The following is a 23,702-nucleotide window of genomic DNA, read 5'->3' on the forward strand; positions in this document are numbered from 1 at the left end:
ATCCCACAGATTCACAACTCTCTGACTGAAAATGTTTTTCTTCATCTCCGTTCTAAATGGCCTACCCCTTATTCTTAAACTGTGGCCCCTGGTTCTGGACTCCCCCAACATTAGGAACATGTTTCCTGCCTCTAACGCGTCCAACCCCTTAATAATCTTATATGTTTCGATAAGATCCCCTCTCATCCTTCTAAATTCCAGTGTATACAAGCCTAGTCGCTCCAGTCTTTCAACATATGACAGTCCCGCCAATATAGCTGTGTTGATAGGATGCCAGTGGTTACTACCCCTTGACAGAAAGAAATTGTCAGATTCGCACCCAATGCTTTATCACTGTCAACAGTAGAGTCAGGCAATGGGTGCTCATATTCCAAAAAACGCAGCGTTGGAGTAACACAGCGGATCTGGAAGCACCTCTGGAGAATATGGATGGATATGGATCACACACACCTCGATCCGTGACCATATCACCCCCGTCCTTTATAAACTCCACTGGCTCCCCATCCCCCAGAGAATCCAGTACAAAATCCTCCTCATAACCTACAAAGCCCTCCATAACCTGGCCCCATCCTACCTGACCGACCTCCTCCACAGGCACACTCCCACCTGCACCCTCCGCTCTGCCGCTGCCAATCTCCTATCCCCCCACATCCGGACTAAACTCAGATCCTGGGGGGACAGGGCTTTCTCCATCGCTGCTCTCACCCTATGGAACTCACTACCCCAAACCGTTAGAGACTCCCCCACACTCACCACATTCAAAACATCGCTGAAGTCTCACCTGTTCAGTACTGCCTTCAACCACTGAAGGTCACCTCACCTTCTGTCTCCTTTCTCTGTTCATTTATTTATTTACTTATTTATCTATTTATTCATTTCCCTATGTTCTCAAAATCTCTGTAAAGCGTCTTTGAGTATATGAAAAGCGCTATATAAATAAAATGCATTATTATTATTATTATTATATGCAATGTTTCAGGTAGGGATCTTTCTTCAGACTGGTGCTCATATTCTATTGTTTTAAATATTGTTTTAAATATTCCAAAGATTAAAAAGAAATATTAAGGACTAAACGTACCGTCACTAGAAAGGCATAGATAATATCAATTGATTAGATTTTAGTCATTTGTACCCAACATGACCAATTTTGATATGAAATACTGACCTATATTCATTTCATTCTCCTCTTCATCCATAGGAATAACGTGTGTTCTTGGCCAATACTCCAACAAAGCCTGAAGCAACAGCCCTCCAAGGTTCACTGTGATATGGAAACAGTTTGATCAAAATGAAAATAGCCAATGAAAAAAAGATTTATGACAATAAATTTGATTTTTGAAACCATAATCCGGCCAGAGGAATCCAAGCTGGTCTATTTAAATGGTATCTAGAATATATACACTTCCAGATATTGCAAACTTTTCCACCCAATAAGCATAGGAAACTCATTGTATGATCTTGAAGAGGCCATTTTGACCCTTGAACGTCCACCACTCAAGTCGATCGAGGGCTCTGAGCATCTTAGCTCCATAGATGTTGTCAAGCTAGAAAGGGTGCAGAGAAGATTTACGAGGATGTTGCCAGCACTGAAGGGCGTGAGCTATAGGGAGAGGTTGAGCAGGCTAAGACTTTGGACGCGGATGGATGAGGTGAACAAAATCATGGCAGAAATAGATCGGGTAGACACGCAAAATCTCTTGCCCAGAATAAGTGAATCAAGAACCAGAGGACATAGGTTTAAGGTGAGGGAGGAAAGGTTTAATAGGAATCCGAGGGGTAACTTTTTCCACACAGAGGGTGGTGGGTGTATGGAACGAGCTGCCGGAGAGGTAGTTGAGGCAGGTAGTATCGCAATGTTTAAGAAACAGGTACATGGATAGGACAGGTTTAGAGGGATATGGGCCAAACGCAGGCAGGTGAGACTAGTGTAGATGGGACATGTTGGTTGGTGTGGAAATGTTGGGCCAAAGGGCCTTTTTCCACCCTGACTCTATACAGTAGTTGATCAACATTTCCTGATACCTTTATCCAGATTGCACCTTTCAAATTCAACCCTTGAAAAGTTCAATTGACATAGCATGTTGATTTTGCAAAAATAAAACTAACACAAGGGAAAAAATGCTTCCTGATTTCATTCCTGGGTGACCCTTAACTTTAATATAATCCCCCCCCCTTCGGGCTGGGAATCCAGAAAGTGTTTCTTGAGATTTATGTTTTGAGAATACTATCATTTAGAATAAAATGAGATTATGCAAGGAAATGCAAGTCACGAAATATGGATACAAGGAATTGCAAGTCCTGATTTATTTTAAAAAAGACACAAAGTGCTGGAGTAATTCAAGAGGTCAGGCTGCATCTCTGGAGAACATGGATAGTCAATGTTTCTGGTTGGATCTTTTCGTTAGAATGATCCCAAAATCCATCTTTTCCAGAGATGCTGCCTGACTCGCTGAGTTACTCCAGCACTTTGTGTCTTTTTTTGCAACTCACGAAAACTGTCCTATAATTTAAAGCTTTAGGATGCAGTAGGAATCCGCAAATTCTGCAATGGACCTTAACGAGGTTTGTAGGTTAAATGGCCTCTGTAAAATTGCTCCTTGTGAATAGGGAGTTGATGTGAAAGTGTGAGAACATTGATCTAGTGTGAATGAGTGATCAATAGTCGGCATGGTGGACCAAAGGGCTTGTTTCCATGCTGTCTCTCTTAACGAAACTGAACTAAATAATTCCTGGGCTCGCCACGTTAACATTTTTTCTAAGATTACCTCGCACATAAAGAATTCCGCCTACTGTTGTTTTTCCCCATTCAGACTTTGCTCCCTGCATTTTCCTCAGTCTCGGAACTTCCATTGGATCCAAGAGTTAATGAGTCACACCAAACTGAAAATGGCCCTTTGGCCTACTGAGTCCACGCCAACCAACAAGCACCCACTGATATCAATCCCCTTTTAATCTCCCTGCATTCCCTCCACTCACAGTGGCACAGCCAGTAGAGCCACTGCCACACAGTTCTAGAGACCCGGGTTCAATCCTGACCTTGGATTCTAACTACGTGATGTTTGCAAGTTCTCCCTGTAACTCTGTGAGCTTTCTCTGGGTGGTCTGGCCCCCCCCCCCCACATCCTGCAGGGCGATAGGTCAAGAGGCCACTGTAATTCGCCCCCAGAGTGCAGGTGAGTGGTAGAATCTGGGCAGAGTTGACAAGAATTTGGGGAGTATTTAAAAAAGGGATAATGTCAGATTAGTGTAAATGAGTGGTTGATGGTCAGCACACACTTGATGGGCTGAAGGGCCTGTTCTGTCTGTGTGCTGTGTTACTCCATATACTAAGCACTGGGCAATTAACCTAAACCTGTAAGAGATTGGGATACAGGAGGAAAGGGAAGGGCCTAAAGGAAATCCTTGCGGTCACAGAGAGAATGTGCAAACTCCAAACAGCCAACAGCAGCGATCAGGATTGTAACTGCATAACTGAATTTCCAAGACGTCAGCTCTAGTAATTGCACCCTTTGCTTTGTTTTAAAACCAATCATACCTAGAAGCTCTGACATATAACAACACTCCTTCATCCAAGGTTTTATATATAGAGTAAAAAGCTGATTTCCCTCCATTCCAATTAATTCCCGGCGATCAAATTCAACGAATGCCTAATGCATCCAGTGTTTCACATTCCTGGATGTCACACACAATCGGCATGATTATTTTTCATTGACTGACATTAAACAAGAACATGATCTTCATATCTTGACAACAGGCGACATGCCTGCTGCAGTACAATTATCTTTTCTCTTGGAACCATTTTACATAATTTACAAAGAAGTGATGATGAAATACAATGTCCAGCTCTTTAAAGAAACGACGCATTGAGAACAAACTCCTGGCATCTAGTGTGCCACGACAAATTGAATTTAAAATGGAGAAATCAGCTACTCAGCTTGGCCAGACTGTGCTTACGTTCATAAGGAAGTTTTGATGAACTAGAATCAGAACTGTTCCAATGTAGCAGACCATTCAGCCTACCTACTCCATTCCAGTTCCATGTGAAGTAATCAATTCAGTCCCATTTCCTTGATCTTTATACATAGATTGGCAAATTATTTTCCTATGGGGTGTCCCATTTTTCTTTCAAAAGTCCTAATTATTTTTGCTCCCAGTAACCTTATAGAGAAATATGGATGCAAAACATTATCTGTACTAGGAAAAAATTTACTCCTCTATGTCTTTTGCTCATTAGGTTGAATCTGTGATCTAGTGTCCTAAGGAACATGTTCTCTCAAGTGATCCTATCTACACCCATGACGTTCATAAAAAGACACAAAGTGCTGGAGTAACTCAGCGGGCCAGACAATATATCTGGAGAACATGGATAGGTGACGTTCCGGGTCAGGACCCTACTTGTTCGTCGACCACTGAACATTCACCGCTTGTTCTTTGCCACATCGACAACTGCATCGGGGCTGCCTCCTACACCCATGCAGAACTCACTGATTTCATCACATTGTACAAAGTTCCCTCAAAACTCCCCTGAAATTATTTTACCCCAATGAGAACTCAACTTCTGCAGGCAAACGTTGTAGTCATATTCCCAGGATCCTTACTGCACTGTCTTAAAACTTTACAGCCTTCCTTAAATGAACTCTACGTGCCAGATGCGTCCTAACCAGTTATAAACAATTGTTTGCACTTGTTAGGGTGAGAAATTTTATGCAACATCCTGTGAAAGTGAACTGACATGTTTTAAAGCTATTGGCACAGATTAGGTAGTTTTAGTGCTTGAGCATCTTATTTGGCCTCATTCCAGAGACGATTTACCTTAACCCTATGCCCATACTCTTCTCATATTATTCAATATGTCTTAAATTCCTCGTTAATAATTTGGCTTCAATAATTACTTACTGTAACATGATCCGAGTTACAAACTTATTGTACAAGAAATTCTCCCACCTTTGTGTATGATGTGTAGTGTATTGATCTTTGATTTTTTTTAAATGTTTAACATTTTCCAGGTTGCAGTCACTCTCAGCTTTTGTTGGAACATTTTAAAGAATAAATAAAGTAATTTGTTCTAAATTCATATGAAAGAAAATGAAAAGGGTATTGAAGAATTGCGATTATGTCAAAAGCGTTTTGGTACTGGAAATCTAAAATGAATCAGAAAATGCTGTAAATTGGTCAGGCACCAACTATAGAGAGAAACTCAGTTGGTGTCAGGGAGCACCACAGTGGCGCAACTACCTTTCACAACTTCTTATAAATACAGTTGGATGCAGTTTGAGCAACAAATTAAGCGTTTCCTTTGTAGAAACAAGAAACTGTAGATGCAGGTTTACAAGAAAAAAGACACAAGTGATGGAGTAACTCAGCAGGCCTGGCAGCATCTCTGGAAAACAAGGCGTCTGATCACGGGCCCCAAAGTGCCTGGAAAAATAGTGGAAATAAGAGTCTCTCCATTAAGGGAATAATATAAGCACAAGAAACATAGTAACTTGCAGGGTTATAGCCAAAGACCTGGAAATTTGACTGACAGAATTACTCTACCAACATTGGAGTAGACTGAAAGTTTAACAATTCTATGATTCTGGTATCTTTAACACTGGCCATTCATTTTGACTGCTAGTGCTCACATTCATCATTCACGCAATTCACAGTGTAGCACCACAACGCTGGAGATATAAATTGTTAAATGCAACATAACTCAGTAATGACACTAGTTATGTGCAAGAAATCCTGAGTCAGTCACTGAAACTAAACAGAATTTCCCCATGTACATAGTGCAGTAGAGGGTGACCTGGTTATAGAACATAGAAACAGGCCCTTCGGCCCACAATGTCTGTACTGAACATGATGTCAAGACCATCAGTTATTTACTTGCATACAACCCATATCCCTCTATTCTCTGCATATCCATTTGCCTATCCAAAAGTTTCTTAAATGCCACTATCACATCTGCCTCCATCACTACCCTCTGAGCATGTTCCAGGCACCCACCACACACTGTAAAAACACTTGCCCTGCATATCTTTATACTTTGCCCCTCTCACCTTAATACTATGCTCTCTAGTATTTGATTTTTCCATCCTGGGAAAGAGATTCTGACTGCCTACCCTGCCTATGCCTCCTATAATTTTATATGATTCTATAAAGTAATCCCCGCAAGCTTCTGCGTTCCAGAGAAAATAATCCAAGTCTGTCCAACCTCTCCCTGGAGCTAATACCCCCCAATCCAGGCATCATTCTGGTAAACCTCCACTGCACGTTTTCCAAAGCCTCCACATCCTTCATGTAATGGGGTGACCCAAACTGCACACAATACTCCACATAAGAGTATTCCAATACTTCACATAGGTCCTAGAGCTTTTAACTGTGACCATCATACCCACCACCCCCCATCACCCCCCATCACCCGTGTCATAAACAAAGTGAGGACAGAACCATTCTCACATACAATATCTTTAATTGTTAAAATGTCACCAAAAAATTCAATATTTAGACCCTTGGAAGAAGTGCCATCATAACCAACATGACCCGAATAGTCAACTATCCCAACAAACAATGTAAATGAAATGGGTGCAAAATGGCACCGGGAACGTGGCAACTCCTGTGTACTGTCTCGGTGTAATCTACAATTTTTACACTCTTCTACTTAAGTATGATTGTGCCTATGTAGAGTGAGATTTTACTGAACTGTATGCAAAAAGGAATTTCACTGTACCTAAGTACATGTGACAATCAAGTACCATTGAACCAATACTTTGCTTTTAGGAAAGAATTTTGTTAATGTTAATAATGAATGTTTGCAAACAAGACGAATGACCTATTTGCCAGCATTTTTTACTTACACCAAGCAGTTGCTATTTTTAATTTGTGTCTTTGTACACTAAACGTCACAGGCATACTCTGCCGGCAACAAAAAAGCTAATTACTATTTTGCCATTGTTTATTTTCTAAAGGTTACTTGGAGGGAGTTCAGTTCAATTTCAGAACAAAGTCTCACAGCTCCATCTTGCACAATAGAACTGCAAGCTGCAGCTAATCAGGTCCGAAGGGTTATTGTGAGATGAAGAATGTACAATTCAATTTGATGGAAAGCCGTCAAACTAACTATGGTCTTTGTCCAAATATGTTTTACAAGAAGCCAACAAAGTAAGCAGGGTAGCTCTGTAGATTAACTTTAGTCCTATGTAACGTGGGAGTTGAAATCAAGCCCATAAATAATAGGTTAGGGATTTTAAACAAAATACTACTGAAGCTGGAAAGGTTAATATAAAGACAGAAAATTCTGCAAAACATTGTCAAGGTCAGGAAGCAATGATGGAGGAAATTGTGTTTTGTGTCAACACAGAAGTGAGGAGATCAGATTGGTTATTTTAATGTCCAGTAATTAAATGGTTGATGATTGATTCGATCGATGGTTGGCGTGGACTCGATGGGCCGAAGGTCCTATTTCCATGCTGTATCTTTCAATTCAATCAAAATGACAGGTCTCTTGAACCCATTCTAACCTATTAGATAGACACAAAATGCTGGGGTAACTTAGCGGAACACTTTTGCATCCCACTCCCCGCACACTAGGGGCAATTTACAGAAGGCCAATTAACCTAAAAACCTCAAAGTCTTTAGGATGTGGGAGGAAACCAAACTCGGAGGGAACTCCACAGACAGCACCCCCCAGGTCAGGATCGATCCCAGTCACTGGTGCTGTGAGGCTCCAGGTCTATCTGCTACGCCATCATGCTGCCCCTTAAAATTGAATTCTTATATCTTGCATTGTTTGCTCACTCATGTTCATCAGTTATTGGAGCAGAATTAGGCCATTTGGCCCATTGTCTACTCTGCCATTCAATCGTGGCTGATCTATCATTCCCTCGCAACCCCATTCTCCCCATAATCCCTGACACCCTTACTAATCAAGAATCTGGCAATCTCCACCTTAAAAATATCCACTGACGGCCTCCACAGTCTTCTGTGGCAATTAATTCCACAGATTCACCACCCACACACATTCTGGGCACAGGTCACGTGTTTTGTTGGGTAAGTGCAAAGTTGAGGCTTTTACAACACAACTGCATGGATCCCTACACCAGGATCACTTGCAGTCACACCATTATGCTCTTGATCGACCAATTCTGCAATCGTTTATCGAGGAGGGTGTGGGTGTTTCCTGGAAAAAGTGTCCAGGTAGAGTTCACCCTTCCATAATGCATCATAGTGCCCGAATCTGACTCCGATTTATCAACGCTGAGCTGAGGGTACTCCAGCTGCAGTACGGTGTATCTCAATTGTTTCCATCGCCATCCTGCCTTACTTGTTCCTTATTCAATAGCGTCTGCATTCTGTCGATACTAACTAGGTGGACACTGTAAACATCCAGAAAAACCCACAGGTTTATATTCTCAGGTAGCCTGAGTCAGCTTACATTTTGAAGAAGGGTCTTGACCCAAAACGTCACCCATTCCTTCTCTCCAGAGATGCTGCCTGTCCCGCTGTTACTCCAGCTTTTTGTGTCTATCTTCAGCTTACAGTAACTTCAGTTACCTTGTTCTAACTGGACACCAAATTTTGCTGAAGCAGGGCAGGCTATTCTAATATGTGTTTCCAGTGCTAAGGTAGGTTAATAAAATTAATAATAATAATACTAAATTGAACAAGTAAATCACTAAGGAAATCATCCCCAAACTCCCTAATCCTCTAGGAAAACATTCCACTTTTTTTTGTTCAAACATAAGACTGATACTCAGTGAAATCTACCTAACATGGATCTCTACCCAATTGGATATGTCTCTTCCCATTGTGTTGTATGTAATGTTGGATATATAGTTCTCCACCAAGACACAAAATGCTGGCGGAATTCAGTGGATCAGACAGCATCTGTAGATGGAATGGATAGGTGACATTTTGGGTCAGGATTTTTCCTTTGATCTGAAACATCACCAATCCATTTCTTCCACAGATGCTGCCAGACACACTGAGTTCCTCCACCACTTTGTGTGTTTTGATCAAGATTATAGCATCTGCATCTCTTATGTTTCCATATAGTTCTCCACAGCGTCTCATCATTCAAATAACATGAATAGCTTCACACTAGAATATTTAACCTGTGAATCCATTGAATGGTCTCCTGAGAGATACCAAGTGAAGAAATGAGTTCCCTCCTTACCGGGACGACCAAACAAGACAATGCTGAAGATGTTGATGGAAGACGCTTACGTAGAGACAAAAGAGGAGCTTGCCAGCTGTATGGAGGAGAGAGATGTGTGGTGCACCCGTCACCATGCCTGTCGTTAACCAGCATCACTGCGTCGCTAATGTTTTCAACGATTTTAATTAAATTAAATTAATTAACAAATCTTATTGGGCAGGTTGATATGATGTGCTCAGTTGTTGGGCACCTGTGGCTACAACCACACTTTGGATCATCCAACTCTCTCATTTTGTGGAGGAGGACTATGGCCCAGGTGGATTGTGTAAGGCTGTCCACTGCTTTGCGTACTGTCGTTACTGTTAAATTAGTTAGTCCATTGGGTTATTTTTCTGGGCAATACATAGCCCTTTGAAGCAAGGGATCTCTAGTGTGAGATCAAAATTCAGGCATTAGTTCTTTGTATTGGGTACACATCACAATTCCTTCCATCTGCATGACAGGTTTGTGCTCGTGAAGTTGGCTGCTCATTTTAGGTAAGTGGCAAAGAATCAAAGAGGAAGGGGATTGTGAGAAAATGGAGCTGGACTACAAGGAACAGAAATACCTCCAATTCAATGTATTTTAAAGGCTAATAATCAGAAATCATCAAACGATTATTTTGTTCTGTAACTAAAATGGACACTCCTCTGTTTTCCAGAATGATAATCTCCTCAAAACAACCCGTTGCTGCAGGCTTACAGCAACAAAAAATCTAAGGAGAGTTGATAGTCAAGTGTGAGTTTAGTTTAGTTTATTGTCACGAACCAGTCAGCGGAATGACTATATGTAAGATAGTCCAAGGGTGTCCAGTAGCTCAGGATCACTCTCTGGTTGTTGATAGGATGCTTCGGTTGCCTGATAACAGCTGGGAAGTAAATTGCAAGAGAATGGGGCGGATAGTTTGCAGGGGTGCAGAAGTAATATGATTAAGAGGTGGCACGGAACAGGTAGATAAAATTACCTCCTTCTGTAATATTAAGCATAAAATCATTTCAACTGCATTCACAACAATGCATCCTTTTACATGTTCATGCCGGCTCCCTCAGATCAGCACCTATTCTACCACACAGGATGGCACAATGGCACAGCTGCTGCCTCACGATGCAGAGACCCAGGTTCGATCCTGACCACAGGGGTGGTGCTGTCTGTGTGAAGTTTGCATGTTCTCCCTGTGACCGTGTGGGTTTTCTATGGGTGCTCCGGTTTCCTCCCACATCCCAAAAGACATTGGGTTTGTAGGTTAATTGGCCTCTGTAAATTGCCCCTCGTGTGTAGGGAGAGGTAACCGCCTGACAATAAGCGAGTTTGGTATCACGACTGAACATGCGCAGGCCATAGGTCGCAAGGGCTAAACATTCTCGCTGGCTGATCTGCTGCGCGTATACAGACCTGCGTTTCATCCGTATTTTTCAGATTTGCTTTGTAAAGGTAAGAAAATTCTGCTTTAAAAAATATTAATTGCGTGTATTTATGGTTAATTTGTACCCCGGTAGACACAAAATGCTGGAGTAACTTACTGGGGCAGGCAGCATCTCTAGAGAAAAGGAATGGCTGATGTTTCAGGTCGAGACCCTTCCTGTAGGGTCTCGACCTGAAATGTCAGCCATTCCTTCTCTCCAGAGATGCTGCTTGTCCCGCTGAGTTACTCCGGCATTTTGTGTCTATCTTCGGTGTAAACCAGCGCCTACAGCTCTTTCTTACACGTTAAAAAATCCCCACGCTTGGTGCTTCATTGCAGGTTACAGAGCTCCCTCCCACCCCAGGCAATGTCATTTGTGCCGCCGTCCAGAGGAGACACAGGTGCTGCACAAACGCACCCTCATTCAACACAACCCTCGCTCCTCTTCACCCCTACACCGCTCCCGGGGATGGCGCTGCCAGCACAGGCTGTGTTCGCCAGCGTGGCTCCCTGCAGCCGGTTGTCTGGGTCTTGCTCCCTCGATCACATCCCCACTGCGGGTTTCTGATTGCAACACCTGTAACCTGACAGAGCGGCACCTGATAGGTATATGCCCGCCCGTCCCGGGGACCACTCTCACGGCAGCGCTGGCTGTGAGGATTGAGCCTGTCGGGTGTCGCTTGTGTTGCAATCGGAAACCCGCATTACTCTAAGTTACTGCAGCATTTTATGTCTACCGGAGTACAAATTAACCATAAATACTTGTAATCAATATTTTTTAAAGCAGTATTTTCTTACCACTACGGAACAAAACTGGAAAATACAGATGAAACGCAGGACTGTATACACACAGCAGATCAGCCGGTGAAAATGTTGAGCCCTTGCGGCCTATGACTTGCGCATGCTCAGTCGAGATACCAAACTCGCTTATTGATGTCCTAGTTGACGTCTCCCATGGTGTCTATTGGGAGTGCATTTTTCTCAAGCTTAGGGCCACCTATGACTTGCTGATAAATTTACCAATGAAAGTGAAGATGAACAGACCAAGAGATACTGCTGCCTGAAATAATGGGGAAGGAATAGAGCAGTTATCATTTAATAACCAGAAGCAAATAAAGCAACTGGCAGAATAGAAATTTGGAGTTCACATTTAAGCAGGACACTGGCAGAATTCCAGATTTTAAATAAGCTACTACTGAATAGGTCATAAAGGACTACTTGCACATAAAAGAAAATTGCCAGAACATCTTTTGAACATTGCAATTATACCCTTTGAAAGGAACAAAAATATAAAATTTCAGTCTTTCTTTAAACACTTTTCTTTGGTGCGATGACATTTAAATATATTTTTTCTTCACATAAAATAAATATTTTTCCTTTTGAAATCAGCTAATAAAAGAGCTGACCAAACAATGAAAATGGTTCTTTTTACATCAGTGTGTCTCACACGGTAGTATTTGTTATTTTACACCTATTTTACTCCCTATAAAGAATGACATGATGATCGGTTTGGCATATGCTTTCACAAAAACAAATCTTTAACAGCTTACATTTATTGATAGAATAGTTCAGCAGTAAAAGCCCTTTGTAGATATAAGGAACTACAGATCTGGTTTACAAAAAAATATATGAAGTGTTGTAGAGACTCAGCGAGTGAGACATTTTTTTTTTGTTGTAAACTAGACTTCCTACTATAATAAGTCTGAAGAAAGGCCAAACCACAGACATATGGTAACTTTCAACAGAACATCCACAATAATTTTTAGTTTACTTTAGGGATACAGTGAGAAAACAGGCCCTTTGGCCCACCGAGTCCGCACCGACCAGCGATCCCCGTACACTAGCACTATCCTATACACTAGGGACACTTTACAATCTTTACCTAAGTTCATTAACCTACAAACCTGTACATCTCTGGATTGTGAGAGGAAACCAGTGCATCCGGTGAAAACCTACGCGATCACAGGGAGAACTCCACACTGACAGCACCCAAAGACAGAATTGAACCTGGGTCTCGGGCGCTGTAAGGCAGCAGCTCTACCTGCTGTGCCACTGTGCCGTCCCTTTTGCTTACTATCTACATAATACTACCTAGTATACATCTTAGTTTGTGTAAGATTTTGACATTAAAATGAGAAGGAGAATGCAATCATTCAAAATATTGTGGGAAAAGATACCCAATCTAATGCCAGTGTAAATCAGCAACTGAGCTGAATCAATACCCTGGGCTAATGACATGATCTGTTTAGACCAAATAATCTTTTATGTAAAGAATTAAAAATCAAAAGGAACATCTTCCATTTTACTCAAAGAACCACTATTGGAATGAATAGTGTTACACTTGTACCCTTGCAATGCTACACAGATCGAAGTAACCGAGAGCCAACACTTCATAAATTATAGGAGCAGAATTAGGCCATCAAATCTACTCCACCATTCAATCATGGCTGATCTATCTTTCCCACTCAACCTCATTCTCCTGCCTTCTCCCCGTAACCCGATGTTCTTACTAATCAAGAATCTGTCAATCTCCACCTTAAAAATATCCACTGACGTGGCCTCCACATCACCACCTCTGACTAAAGAAATTCCTCATCTCCTTTCTAATGGTACGTCCTTTTATTCTGAGGCTATGGTCTCTGGTCCCAGACTCTCCCACTAGTGGAAACATCCACTCCACGTCCACTCCATCCAGGCCTTTCACTGTTTAGAAAGTTTCAATGAGCGCCCCCCCCCCCTCATCCTTCTAAACTCCAGTGCCGTCAAACGCTCATCATAAGTTAACCCAATCATTCCTGGGATCATTCTTGTAAAACTTCTGTCAAAGCCTGTAGATAAAATGTTACTGTAGAGTACTCCAAGTTCAGCCTACCCCTCAGCTACTTACGTTTTGGGTCGGATCCATCTGGACTGCTAAATCCAGCATCCTTTGCTGACACCCAAGCCGCAAAGCAGTCATTCTCATCTAAAGTAATTGTCAACATCTACCAGAAAGAAACAGAACACAAACATAAATTTAGACACTGCCAACTGGGCAGATGGAAAAATCTACAGCTTTAAAAAGTTTTATGACAGCAGCACTGATAACAAAAGCTTAAGCTTGCTCGTTATCATGTGTCTAGGCATTTTTCTTAATAATGCATTCTGCTTATAGGATTTCTCAGTAATCCACTGCACCCTGCTTCACAAAAAACTTAAACAGCAACACTGTGATAATCTTGGAGTTATCACTATCCAAGGACTTGGAAAATGCTGGATAACAATATACACACTGAACAAAGTCCCAACAAAGGGTCAAGGGTGTTTAATAGTCATTTGTACCGAAAACAGAACACACATCACAGAAATGACAGCATGGTTGTGCGGCGGTAGAGCGCCAGAGACCCGGGTTCGATCCTGACTACGAGTGCTGTCTGTATGGAGTTCGTACGTTCTCCCCGTGACCGCCTGGGTTTTCCACGGGTGCTCTGGTTTCCTCCCACACTCCAAAGACATTTGTAGGTTAACTTGGCAGGCAAAAATTGTAAATTATCCATAGTGAGTAGGATAGTGTGTAGGGATCGCTGGTCGGCGTGGACTCAGTGGACCGAAGGGCCTGCATCCGTGCTTTACCTCTAAACAAAACTAAAACTCTTACTTGCAGCTGCATTACAGGTCTGTAAGCACAGGACTCATAGTAAACATGGGCCAAAAGCAAGCGACTGCAGCGGCAATGTAAATGTTAAATAAATATAATTGAGTAGTCAAGAGCATGTTACAATTCGCTCTTTAGAAATCCAGGACCCTCCTACCTGCCTGTATTTTAATCTTATAGATAAGAGCAAAGCAAATATCACAAAGTCATTGGCTGCTTGCAATAACGTTTCAATTTTCTCTGAGCTTGATGATGGATCTTTCAGAGTAAATATGCAACGTGCAAGCTATTAAAAACTCTTAAAGTTGAATATTAAATGCCTCCTCAGTTCGGGGGCAATAAAGCATGGACATAAATGGTGGCCACATTCGCAACATCTCCATGAATGAATAAAAGTAAATTAAAAATAAAGTTGAAAGGCTGCTTTGAGGTTGGACGGGATGCGAGTCAATTGGTGTGTGTGTGTCAGGTGTGATCACAGTGACCCTTTGTAAGCAGAGTCTGCCTCAGGGAGTGGCAAAAGAGTCAAAAGCAGAGATGTAACACAGAATTTAGTATAAGGTTTAAATAAAATGTTCTAAATCTTAAGAAAGTAAGTAAGAGTTTCAATCCATTAGGATGATAGAAACACTGAATTTTGACGCCAACGATCAGGCCATTTCTGTGATCTGTGTTCTGTCTTCGGTACAAATGACTATTAAATGAATGCCAGGTGGTAGGGATGAAAATAAGAGAATATTGGACAGGTTCAAAATCAAGAACAAAGATGGGACAGGAATCACTGAGAAAGATAGAAACAAGGATTTGTGAATGCCGGTTTACGAAAAAAGACACGAAGTGCTGGAGTACCTCAGTGGGTCAGGTAGTATTCCTGGACAACACGGATAGGGACGTTTTGGGTCGCGATTCTTCTTCAGACCCGAACAAAAACATGACCTATCCCTGTTGTCCATGGATGCTACTTGACCCGCTGAGTTACCCCGGCACTTTGTGTCTTTTACTGAGAAAGAAGGATTAGAAAAAGAAAGCTATAACAGCGTTTGCATTAAAAAATATATAAATCTGAATCTGCTTTCAATTTTGTTTTACATTTCTGTTCTCTATAACATGCTGGAGAGAGTTAATTGCATAATTGTTCCTGAGCCAATAGTTTCTTAGACTTTCTAATCACGTATTTGTCTCAGAATGTCACGGCTACAAAATCTACTGAAGTAAAATGTGCAGCTGACGTTATGGCGAACATTTAGCCACTAGGGAACTCAGTTATCTAGAAACTTACTTAAGAGTTCTTGGACCACTACAATCCAGGAATTTGTAGGCTGCTAACCAGACAGATTTTGTTTAGATGGAACACACTTTTTAGATGACAGGGTATCAGACATACTTAAAAGTCCTTTTATTCAGAACAATTGACTGGAAAAAAAGCTTACAAGAGCAACTATGTACTTCGGAAAGTGAAACCAATAAGCTCTCCAGGAAAAATAGAGAAAATATTTTAAAAGAGAACAGGCGACAAAAGATTAAATTGAGGATTAGCTACGGAGATTTATCACAGTTAAGAAGCTCAAAAGTGGCACAAAGGGACAGGCAGGAAAAACTTCAAGGCAAAAAACTAATAGAATCCTTTAAAGCCAATATTCTGCCAAAGTGAACTTAATGAAAAATGTTCATGGTTTCAGTTACAAACTAAGCTTCCACTGGTGCCCTTTTAAAGCAGACTACCTTTAGGTCTCCATTCTGGCTACCTTTGTTTAAAATAAAACACCCACAGCATTTTACTTAACATGAACAGCTCGATGGATAAAATTACTCTACTATCGTCAAAGACATCAGACTACAACAGTCCAAGACAGTCCAGTTGTACAATCATTTCACAGTCTGTCGAGTTTTACAATTATTTGATACCTTTAGTCAAGAACATTTAAAATTTAAAAAATCTCTACACTGATTAAACACTGATACATAAAAAAACCTAGAAACATGGAAAATAGGTGCAGGAGTAGGCCATTTGGCCCTTTGAGCCAGCACCGCCATTCAATATGATCATGGCTTATCATCCACAATCAGTACCCCGTTCTGGCTTTTTCCCCATATCCCTTGATTCCCTTAGCCTAAAGAGTTAAATCTAACTCTCTTGAAAACATCCAGTGAAATGGCCTCCAATGCCTTCTGTAGCAGAGAATTCCACAGATTCCACAGGCTGAAAAAGTTTTTCCTCATCTCAGTCTTAAATGGCCTACCCCTTATTCTTAAACTGTGACCCCTGGTTCTGGACTCCCCCAACATCGGGGACATTTTTCCTGCATCTACCCTGTCCAATCTTCTAAGAATTTTATATGTTTCTGTAAGATCCCCTCTCATCCATCTAAATTTCAGCGCATACAAGCCCAGTCGACTCATTCTTTCGTCATATGTCAGTCCCGCCATCCCAGGAATTAACCTGGTGAACCTACGCTGCACTCCCTCAATATCAAGAATGTCCTTCCTCAAATTAGATCAAAATTGCACACAATATTACAGGTTCAGTCTCACCAGGGCCCTGTACAACTGCAGCAGGACCTCCTTGCTCCTAAACTGAAAAACTCTTGCAATGAAGGCCAACATGCCATTTGCTTTCTTCACTGCTTGCTGTACGTGCATACTTACTTTCAGTGACTGATGTACAGGCACACCCAGGTCTCATTGCACCTCCCCTTCTCCTAATCTGACACCATTCCGCCTTCCTGTTCTTGCCACCAAAGTGGATAACCTCACATTTATCCATATTATACTGCATCTGTCATGCATCTGTCCACTCACCCAACCTATCCAAGTCATCCTGCAGCCTCATAGCATCCTCCTCGCAGCTCACACTGCCACCCAGCTTTGCGTCATCCGCAAACGTAGAGATGTTACATTTAATTCCCGCGTCTAAATCGTTAATATATATTATAAATAACTGGGGTCCCTGCACCTAGCCTTGCAGCACCCCACTAGTCACTGCCTGCCATTATGAAAAGGACCCGTTAATTCCTACTCTTTGATTCCTGTCTGCCAACCAATTCTCTATCCATGTCAATACCGTATTCCCAATACCATGTGCTCCAATTTTGCACACTAATCTCTGGTGTGGGACCTTGTCGAAGGCTTTTTGAAAGGGCAGATACACTACATCCACTGCTCTCCCTTATCCATTCTACTTCAAAAAATTCCAAAAGATTAGTCAAGCATGATTTCCCCTTCATAAATCCATCCCGTCACTGCTTTCCAAATACGCTACTATTACATCTTCAATATTCGACTCCAGCATCTTCCCCACTACGGATGTACATGGATAGAGAACTGGTCTATAAGTCCCTGTTTTCTCTCTCCCTCCTTTCTTCAAAAGTGGAGTTACATTGGATACCCTCCAGTCCACAGGAACTGATCCAGAGTCGAGAGAACATTGAAGAATGATCACCATTGCATCCACGATTTCTTGGGCCACCTCGAGTACTCTGGGATGCAGACCGTCAGGCCCTGGGGATTTATTTGCCTTCAGTCCCAACCGTTTACCTAACACCATTTTCTGACTAATGTGGATTCCCTTCAGTTCCTCCCTCCCACTAGATCTTGGATCCCCTCGTATTTCCGGGAGATTGTTTGTGTCTTCCTTAGTGAAGACAGAACCAAAGTACTCGTTTAACTGTTATAATATTATTTTGTTCCTTCTATATATCTCCCACACCTATAATTTTTTTTGCAGGTCTGTACTGCCACTACAGAGCTGATTGAGAAGATGTGGAAGAATGGCCTGGAACAACAGAAATAGATTGCACATAACCTTCCCACCCCTGCAACTTGACCAGTACAGATTAATGAACTGACTTCCAAGCCAACTGCAATGAACTGCAGATGATGGTTTACAAAAGAGGACAAAAAGTGCTGGACCATCTCTGCAGCACCTCTGGAGGACTTCCTTTGCATTTGTTGGTTCTGAGATGGTTAGTTATGCCAATATGGGAACTGGGGATTCCTCTGCCCATGGGCTGACGGGACGGGTGAGTGGCTAAATTGAGTTTGTGTGCTCCTTTGCTGCTTAGGCAGGCCTTATGTGTGATCCTGATGTATGAGGTTCTCAAAAAACATCCTAAATATTGTAATTTTTAATTTCTGAAATCGACCAAAGACTCTGCTGGCACATTGAGGCTGATGAAAATGCTGTTGTTGACGTTTGTCTTCACTAAGAGGTGCTGCCCGAAATAATGGACAGAGAATGGACAGAGAAGCAATCGGAGCCCACTGGAAGGAACACTGGAAAGACCTCTTCAAACAGACTTTGTGCTTGAGGTGAGCAACTTGACACTATCCCACATCAGCCTGTAGTGGGCAACTAGTCAAGAAAGCTACATCCCAATTCAAAACTAAGGAGCCTCAGGAGCAGATGGTATTGCCAGTTAAATCCTAAAACTCAGTGGTGACTATGTTCAATCACAAAGCCACAGCCACATTTCACACATCTTAGAAGGAGAAGATATTCTAAGGATACCCCTTCAAGAAAGGAGACTAGTTTGACTGTGAGATCAATAGCGGTCAATCCCTGGTGTGTGCCACAGGGAAGTCATCACAAGAGCGATCCTCCACTGCCTATTGCAGGTGAGAGGAGAACTGCTCCCCAAATCACTGTGTGGACTCTGTTCATCCACATAATCTTCTATGGATGTGCAATTTACAACATTTCCAAGAAAACTACAGAGACAGACCTATCTTTGCAGATCTTCATGTTCTGCAATCAACCAAAGACTATGCTGGCACATTGAGGGTGAGGCAGGCAAGTAGTTGGAAGTATGAGTGGGAGAGCATTTTTGGAGATAACTGCCCCAGACTGGACCTGAGATAGGTGACAGGACCCGTATAATTGGCCACTTGCACAGTATATGACAGTGCCCTAAAGGTCACAAAACACCACGCCACTGAGGATAATACAGAGCATCAAGCAAGTCTGAGAAAATATATCCTCCACCTCCTTGGGGATATTCAGTTTGACATAATAATTTTGACAACAGTATATTTAATATGTTAATTTGAGCTACTTATTTTCCAAAATCATTTCTCAAATATTTCAGAGCATTAGGCAACATGGTGGCGCCGTGGTAGAGTTGCTGCTTTACAGTGCCAGAGTTGCGGGTTCAATCCTGACTATGGGTGCTGTCTGTACGTTCTCCCTGTGACCTGCAAGGGTTTTCTCAGGATGCTCCTGTTTCCGCCCGCACTCCAAAGACGTACAGGTTTGTAGGTAAATTGGCATCAGTGTGCGGGGATCGCTGGTTGGTGCGGACTCGGTGGGCCGAAGCGCCTGTTTCCGCATTGTATCGCTGAATTCTAAATTACATTTCAAAAAAGTTGGTGTTGATGTTTACGAGCAAAGTTCACTTCAACATTATTTGACACTACCTCACCACCACTGGGTCTAACCGTGGACATCTCTCCACAACACTATCATGATTGCATCTACCCATTGATTACACCTACCAGAGTCACAAGGGCAACTAGTGCAACCTTGCTGGCGGTGCATCATCGTGCACAAAAATGGGGAGGATTTAGTCACGGCTAAACAAAAACAAAAGTAAACTTACCCCAGTTTTTAAGTCCACTGAAAACCAGTTTGGCACATAAACCATTTTAAACCTTTTCTTGATTTCTTCTTCAAATTCTACTTTTCCAAGATCTTCCACCTTACAAGCCTGTCAGGGAATGCATAACCCATTAAAGATGAAGTTATACCACACAGAAGCAGATCCATTGGCCAAACATTTTCATGATTTACCTGCATTTACATGATTAATCCGATTTACCTGCATTTGGCCCATATCCTTCTGCACCATTCCTATCCAATGTTACAGTCCCAATGTTTCTTAAATGTAATTGTACTGCCTCCACTGACAGCTTGTTCCATATACCACAACTGATTTTGTATCCAGCTGGCAAACTGATCCTGGATAGTACGACTACCGGATCAGCCTACTATGTAGGACTTCATCAAAGGCCTTGCTAAAGTCCACATAGACAACATTTGCCACCTTGGTCCTCATCAATTTTAAAGATTTCTTGAATTAGAACATACTTAAACCTGCCTTCCTGAAACCAGAGTATCTGTGCTCAAATTGCAAAAGCAATTTTGGGCAGCACAGTGGTGCAGCAGTAGAGTTTTTCACTCTACCTCGGTACTTGTGACAATAATAAACTAAACTATACTAAGAAGAATTGTCCGTAAGAATTTAACTTGAATTCAACTCACTAGGTTTGGCAGGATTGATAATTGATAAGTTTAAGGGCGGCACAGCAACGCAGTGGTACAGCTGCTACCTCACAGCGCCAGAGACCCACGTTCGATCCTGACTATGGATGCTGTCGGTACAGAGTTTGTATGTTCTCCCTGTGACTGCATGAGTTTTCTCTGGATTCTCCGGTTTCCTCCCACATCCCAAAGACCTGCAGGTTTGTAGATCAATTGACTTCTGTAAATTGTCCCTTGTGTGTAGGATAGAGGTAGTGTACGGGGTGATCGCTGATCAGTGCGCACTTGGTGGGCCGAAGGGTCTATTTCCACACCGTATCTGAAAAGTCTAAATTTAAAAGATTTCTTGAATTGCAAAAGCAATCTCATTGCTTGATTTCAAATGCCTTAATGAGTTTGGATGGTGTGAAGCCAAAGGTTTTCACCAAAACTTTTAACGATTTTGTGAAAAAGTTTTCATTTATATTCAATTAACATTTCTCAATGCCCTCCTTCAACAGGCCAATTAACAATCCTTCAAGCTGCTATTTACTTCTAAAAACCCTTCACCCAGTAAACCAAAAAAAACAGCAATTCACGGACAAGTGAATGCTTGAAAAAGCACGAGTAGTCAAAGGATCTTAAACTATCTGTGATATAGTTTTACTAACGCAAATCAAGTAGTGCCTATCCAAATCAAGAAACAAGGAACTGCAAATGCTACTTTACAAAAAGGACACAAAGCGCTGGAGTAACTCAGCAGGTCAAACGGCTGCTGATGGGTGACGTTGTGGGTTGGGACCCTTCTTCAGGCCGAAGTAAGAATCGGAAGGGAAACAGTGAGATAGAGTCTCACAGACCATCAGAGAGAGAACTTCAAGGTCGGCAGGCCTTGAAGAGGGTTCGAAGTGGAGCAGTCAAAGTGTAGAAACAACGAACAGCAGATGCTGGTTTATAATAAATGTCCACATAAAAGACACAAAGTGCTGGAGTAACTCAGCGGGTCCGGCAGCATCTTTGGAGAACATGGAAAGGTGATGTTTCAGGTTGGAACCCTCCTTCAGGCTGTTTGAAGGGTCTTGAGTTACTCCAGCACTCTGTCTTCTTTTGTAAACCTGCAACTGCTGTTACTAGTTTTTAAACTCTTCCTGTGGAGCTCAGGCCCTCAAGTCCTGCCAATATGTTCATTGTGCTCTTTCCAGCATAACAATATCCCTCCTACAACAGGGTGGCCCAAACTGAACACAATACTCAGAATGCGGCCTCACCAACGTTTAGTACTTTGAAAGTGATGGGCAAGAAGGGACATTTATTTGTAATCAATTTATTTGTAATCAATAGCGGCACGGTGGCGCAGCAGTAGAGTTGCTGCCTTACAGCGAATGCAGCGCCGGAGACTCGGGTTCGATCCTGGCTACGGGCGCCGTCTGTACGGAGTTTGTACGTTCTCCCCGTGACCTGCGTGGGTTTTCTCCGAGATCTTCGGTTTCCTCCCACACTCCAAAGACGTACAGGTATGTAGGTTAATTGACTGGGTAAATGTAAAAATTGTCCCTAGTGGGTGTAGGATAGTGTTAATGTGCGGGGATCGCTGGGCGGCGCTGACTCGGTGGGCCGAAGGGCCTGTTTCCGCGCTGTATCTCTAAATCTAAAAAATCTAAATCTAATTCCCGTGGTTAGGGTAGTAGATTTTAAACAATAGATGTGAATGTATGCTAACCTTCAGGACATCCCAGAACGCCACAATGTTGTTGGTATCTTTGGTTACGATGTGCCTCTTATCGTTCAATATATGGCACTGGATGATACTTGCGCCCCCTGGAGGACAGAGAAAAATGTTATTATAATTCCTCTCAAACAAATCTGGTAGCGGAGAGTGTGAGGGACCACCTGCAGTTAAATAATAGGGTTAGTTCAGGCCAAACAGGCCAATTCATCCTCACTGGTGTTGATATGTCAAGAGAATTCTTCCATGAATATCTACACAAAGACTGAGGTCTTCAGGAGAGCAATTCAAGATCAGAGTTGTACAGCACAGAACTGGCCCTTTCCCCACCCATCTCCACAAATCCCAATCACCCACATTAGGACCATATCCTTCCATTCCACGTCTATTTTAATATCTGCCTAAGTGCTTCTGAACGAAGTGATTGCATCTGACCTCCACCTCCCCCCATTAGCACTTTCCAAATATCAACCACTCTGTGTTATACATTTACCCCTGAGAAAGATACCGAGTGCTAGAATAACTCAGCAGGTCAAGCAGCATCTCTGTAGAACATGGACAGGCGACGTTTCAGGTCAGGACCCTTGTTCAGAAGTGTCCCGACCGGAACTGCAGATGCTGGTTTAAACCGAATAGTCACAAAAAACTCGAGTAACTCAGCGAATCAGACAGTGTATCTGGAGAAAATGAATCTTTTCTCCAGAGATGCTGCCTGATCCGCTGAGTTACTCCAGTACTTTGTGTTTTTTTGTGTTGAACAACGTCTGCAGTTCCTTGTTTCTTCACCAGGATGTTGGTTAGACTGGAGGGTATTCGCTATAGTAATTGGCTGGGTAAATGTAAAAATTGTCCCTAGTGGGTGTAGGATGGTGTTAATGTACGGGGATCGCTGGGCGGCACGGACTTGGTGGGCCGAAAAGGCCTGTTTCCGGCTGTATATATATGATATGATATGATTAAGTTATTCATCACAGATAACCATGCAAAATTAAAGCACAGCAACTTGGGTGTAATGTGCTGACATAGATTGCTGGCTGACAGACAACAAAGAAGAGAAATAAATAGATCATTTTCTGATTGGCAGGCTGTGTCCACTGGGATCACTGCTCAGAATTCAGCTATTCATTATATGTCATTAAGCTGGAAAGAGTGCAGAAAAGATTTATGGGGATGTTGTCAGGATTCAAGGGTCTGAGCTATTGGGAGAGGTTGAGTAAGCTAGGACATTATTCCTTAGAACACAGGAGGCTGAGGGGTGATCTTATAGAGGTGTATAAAATCAACAGGCAGATATGGTAAATGCACAGAATGTTTTACCTCGGGTAGGGGATCAAGAGGACAAAGGTTAAAGGTGAGAGGGGAAAGATTTAATGGGAACCTGAGGGGCATCTTTTTCACTCAGTGGGTGTTATGTGGAATAAGCTGCCAGAGGAGGCAGTTGAGGCAGGTACCATAACAGCATTTAAAAGACATCTGGGCAGGTACATGGATATGAAAGGTTTCGAGGGATATGGGCCAAATGTGGGC

The 23,702-nt window shown here is 42.3% G+C and overlaps 1 protein-coding gene across 5 annotated transcripts in view; it reads right to left on the bottom strand.

Moving 5' to 3' along the window:
- Positions 1-23,702, bottom strand: part of LOC144607370 (WD repeat-containing protein 48) — a 112,765-nt gene that overhangs the window by 56,725 nt on the left and 32,338 nt on the right. For all 5 annotated transcript variants that reach the window (XR_013549096.1, XR_013549095.1, XR_013549094.1 and 2 more), the window contains exons 11-14: positions 22,170-22,267; positions 19,809-19,916; positions 13,468-13,564; positions 1,166-1,261 (exon numbers count right to left, since the gene is read on the bottom strand). Coding sequence is in view for 2 of the 5 variants with exons in the window: in XM_078424163.1 (XP_078280289.1) it covers positions 1,166-1,261; positions 13,468-13,564; positions 19,809-19,916; positions 22,170-22,267 (399 nt within the window). In the remaining 3 variants the exon portion in view is untranslated. The remainder of the gene's footprint in view (positions 1-1,165; positions 1,262-13,467; positions 13,565-19,808; positions 19,917-22,169; positions 22,268-23,702) is intronic.

Source organism: Rhinoraja longicauda, chromosome 2, assembly GCF_053455715.1.
Source record: "Rhinoraja longicauda isolate Sanriku21f chromosome 2, sRhiLon1.1, whole genome shotgun sequence".
NCBI lineage: Eukaryota > Metazoa > Chordata > Chondrichthyes > Rajiformes > Arhynchobatidae > Rhinoraja > Rhinoraja longicauda.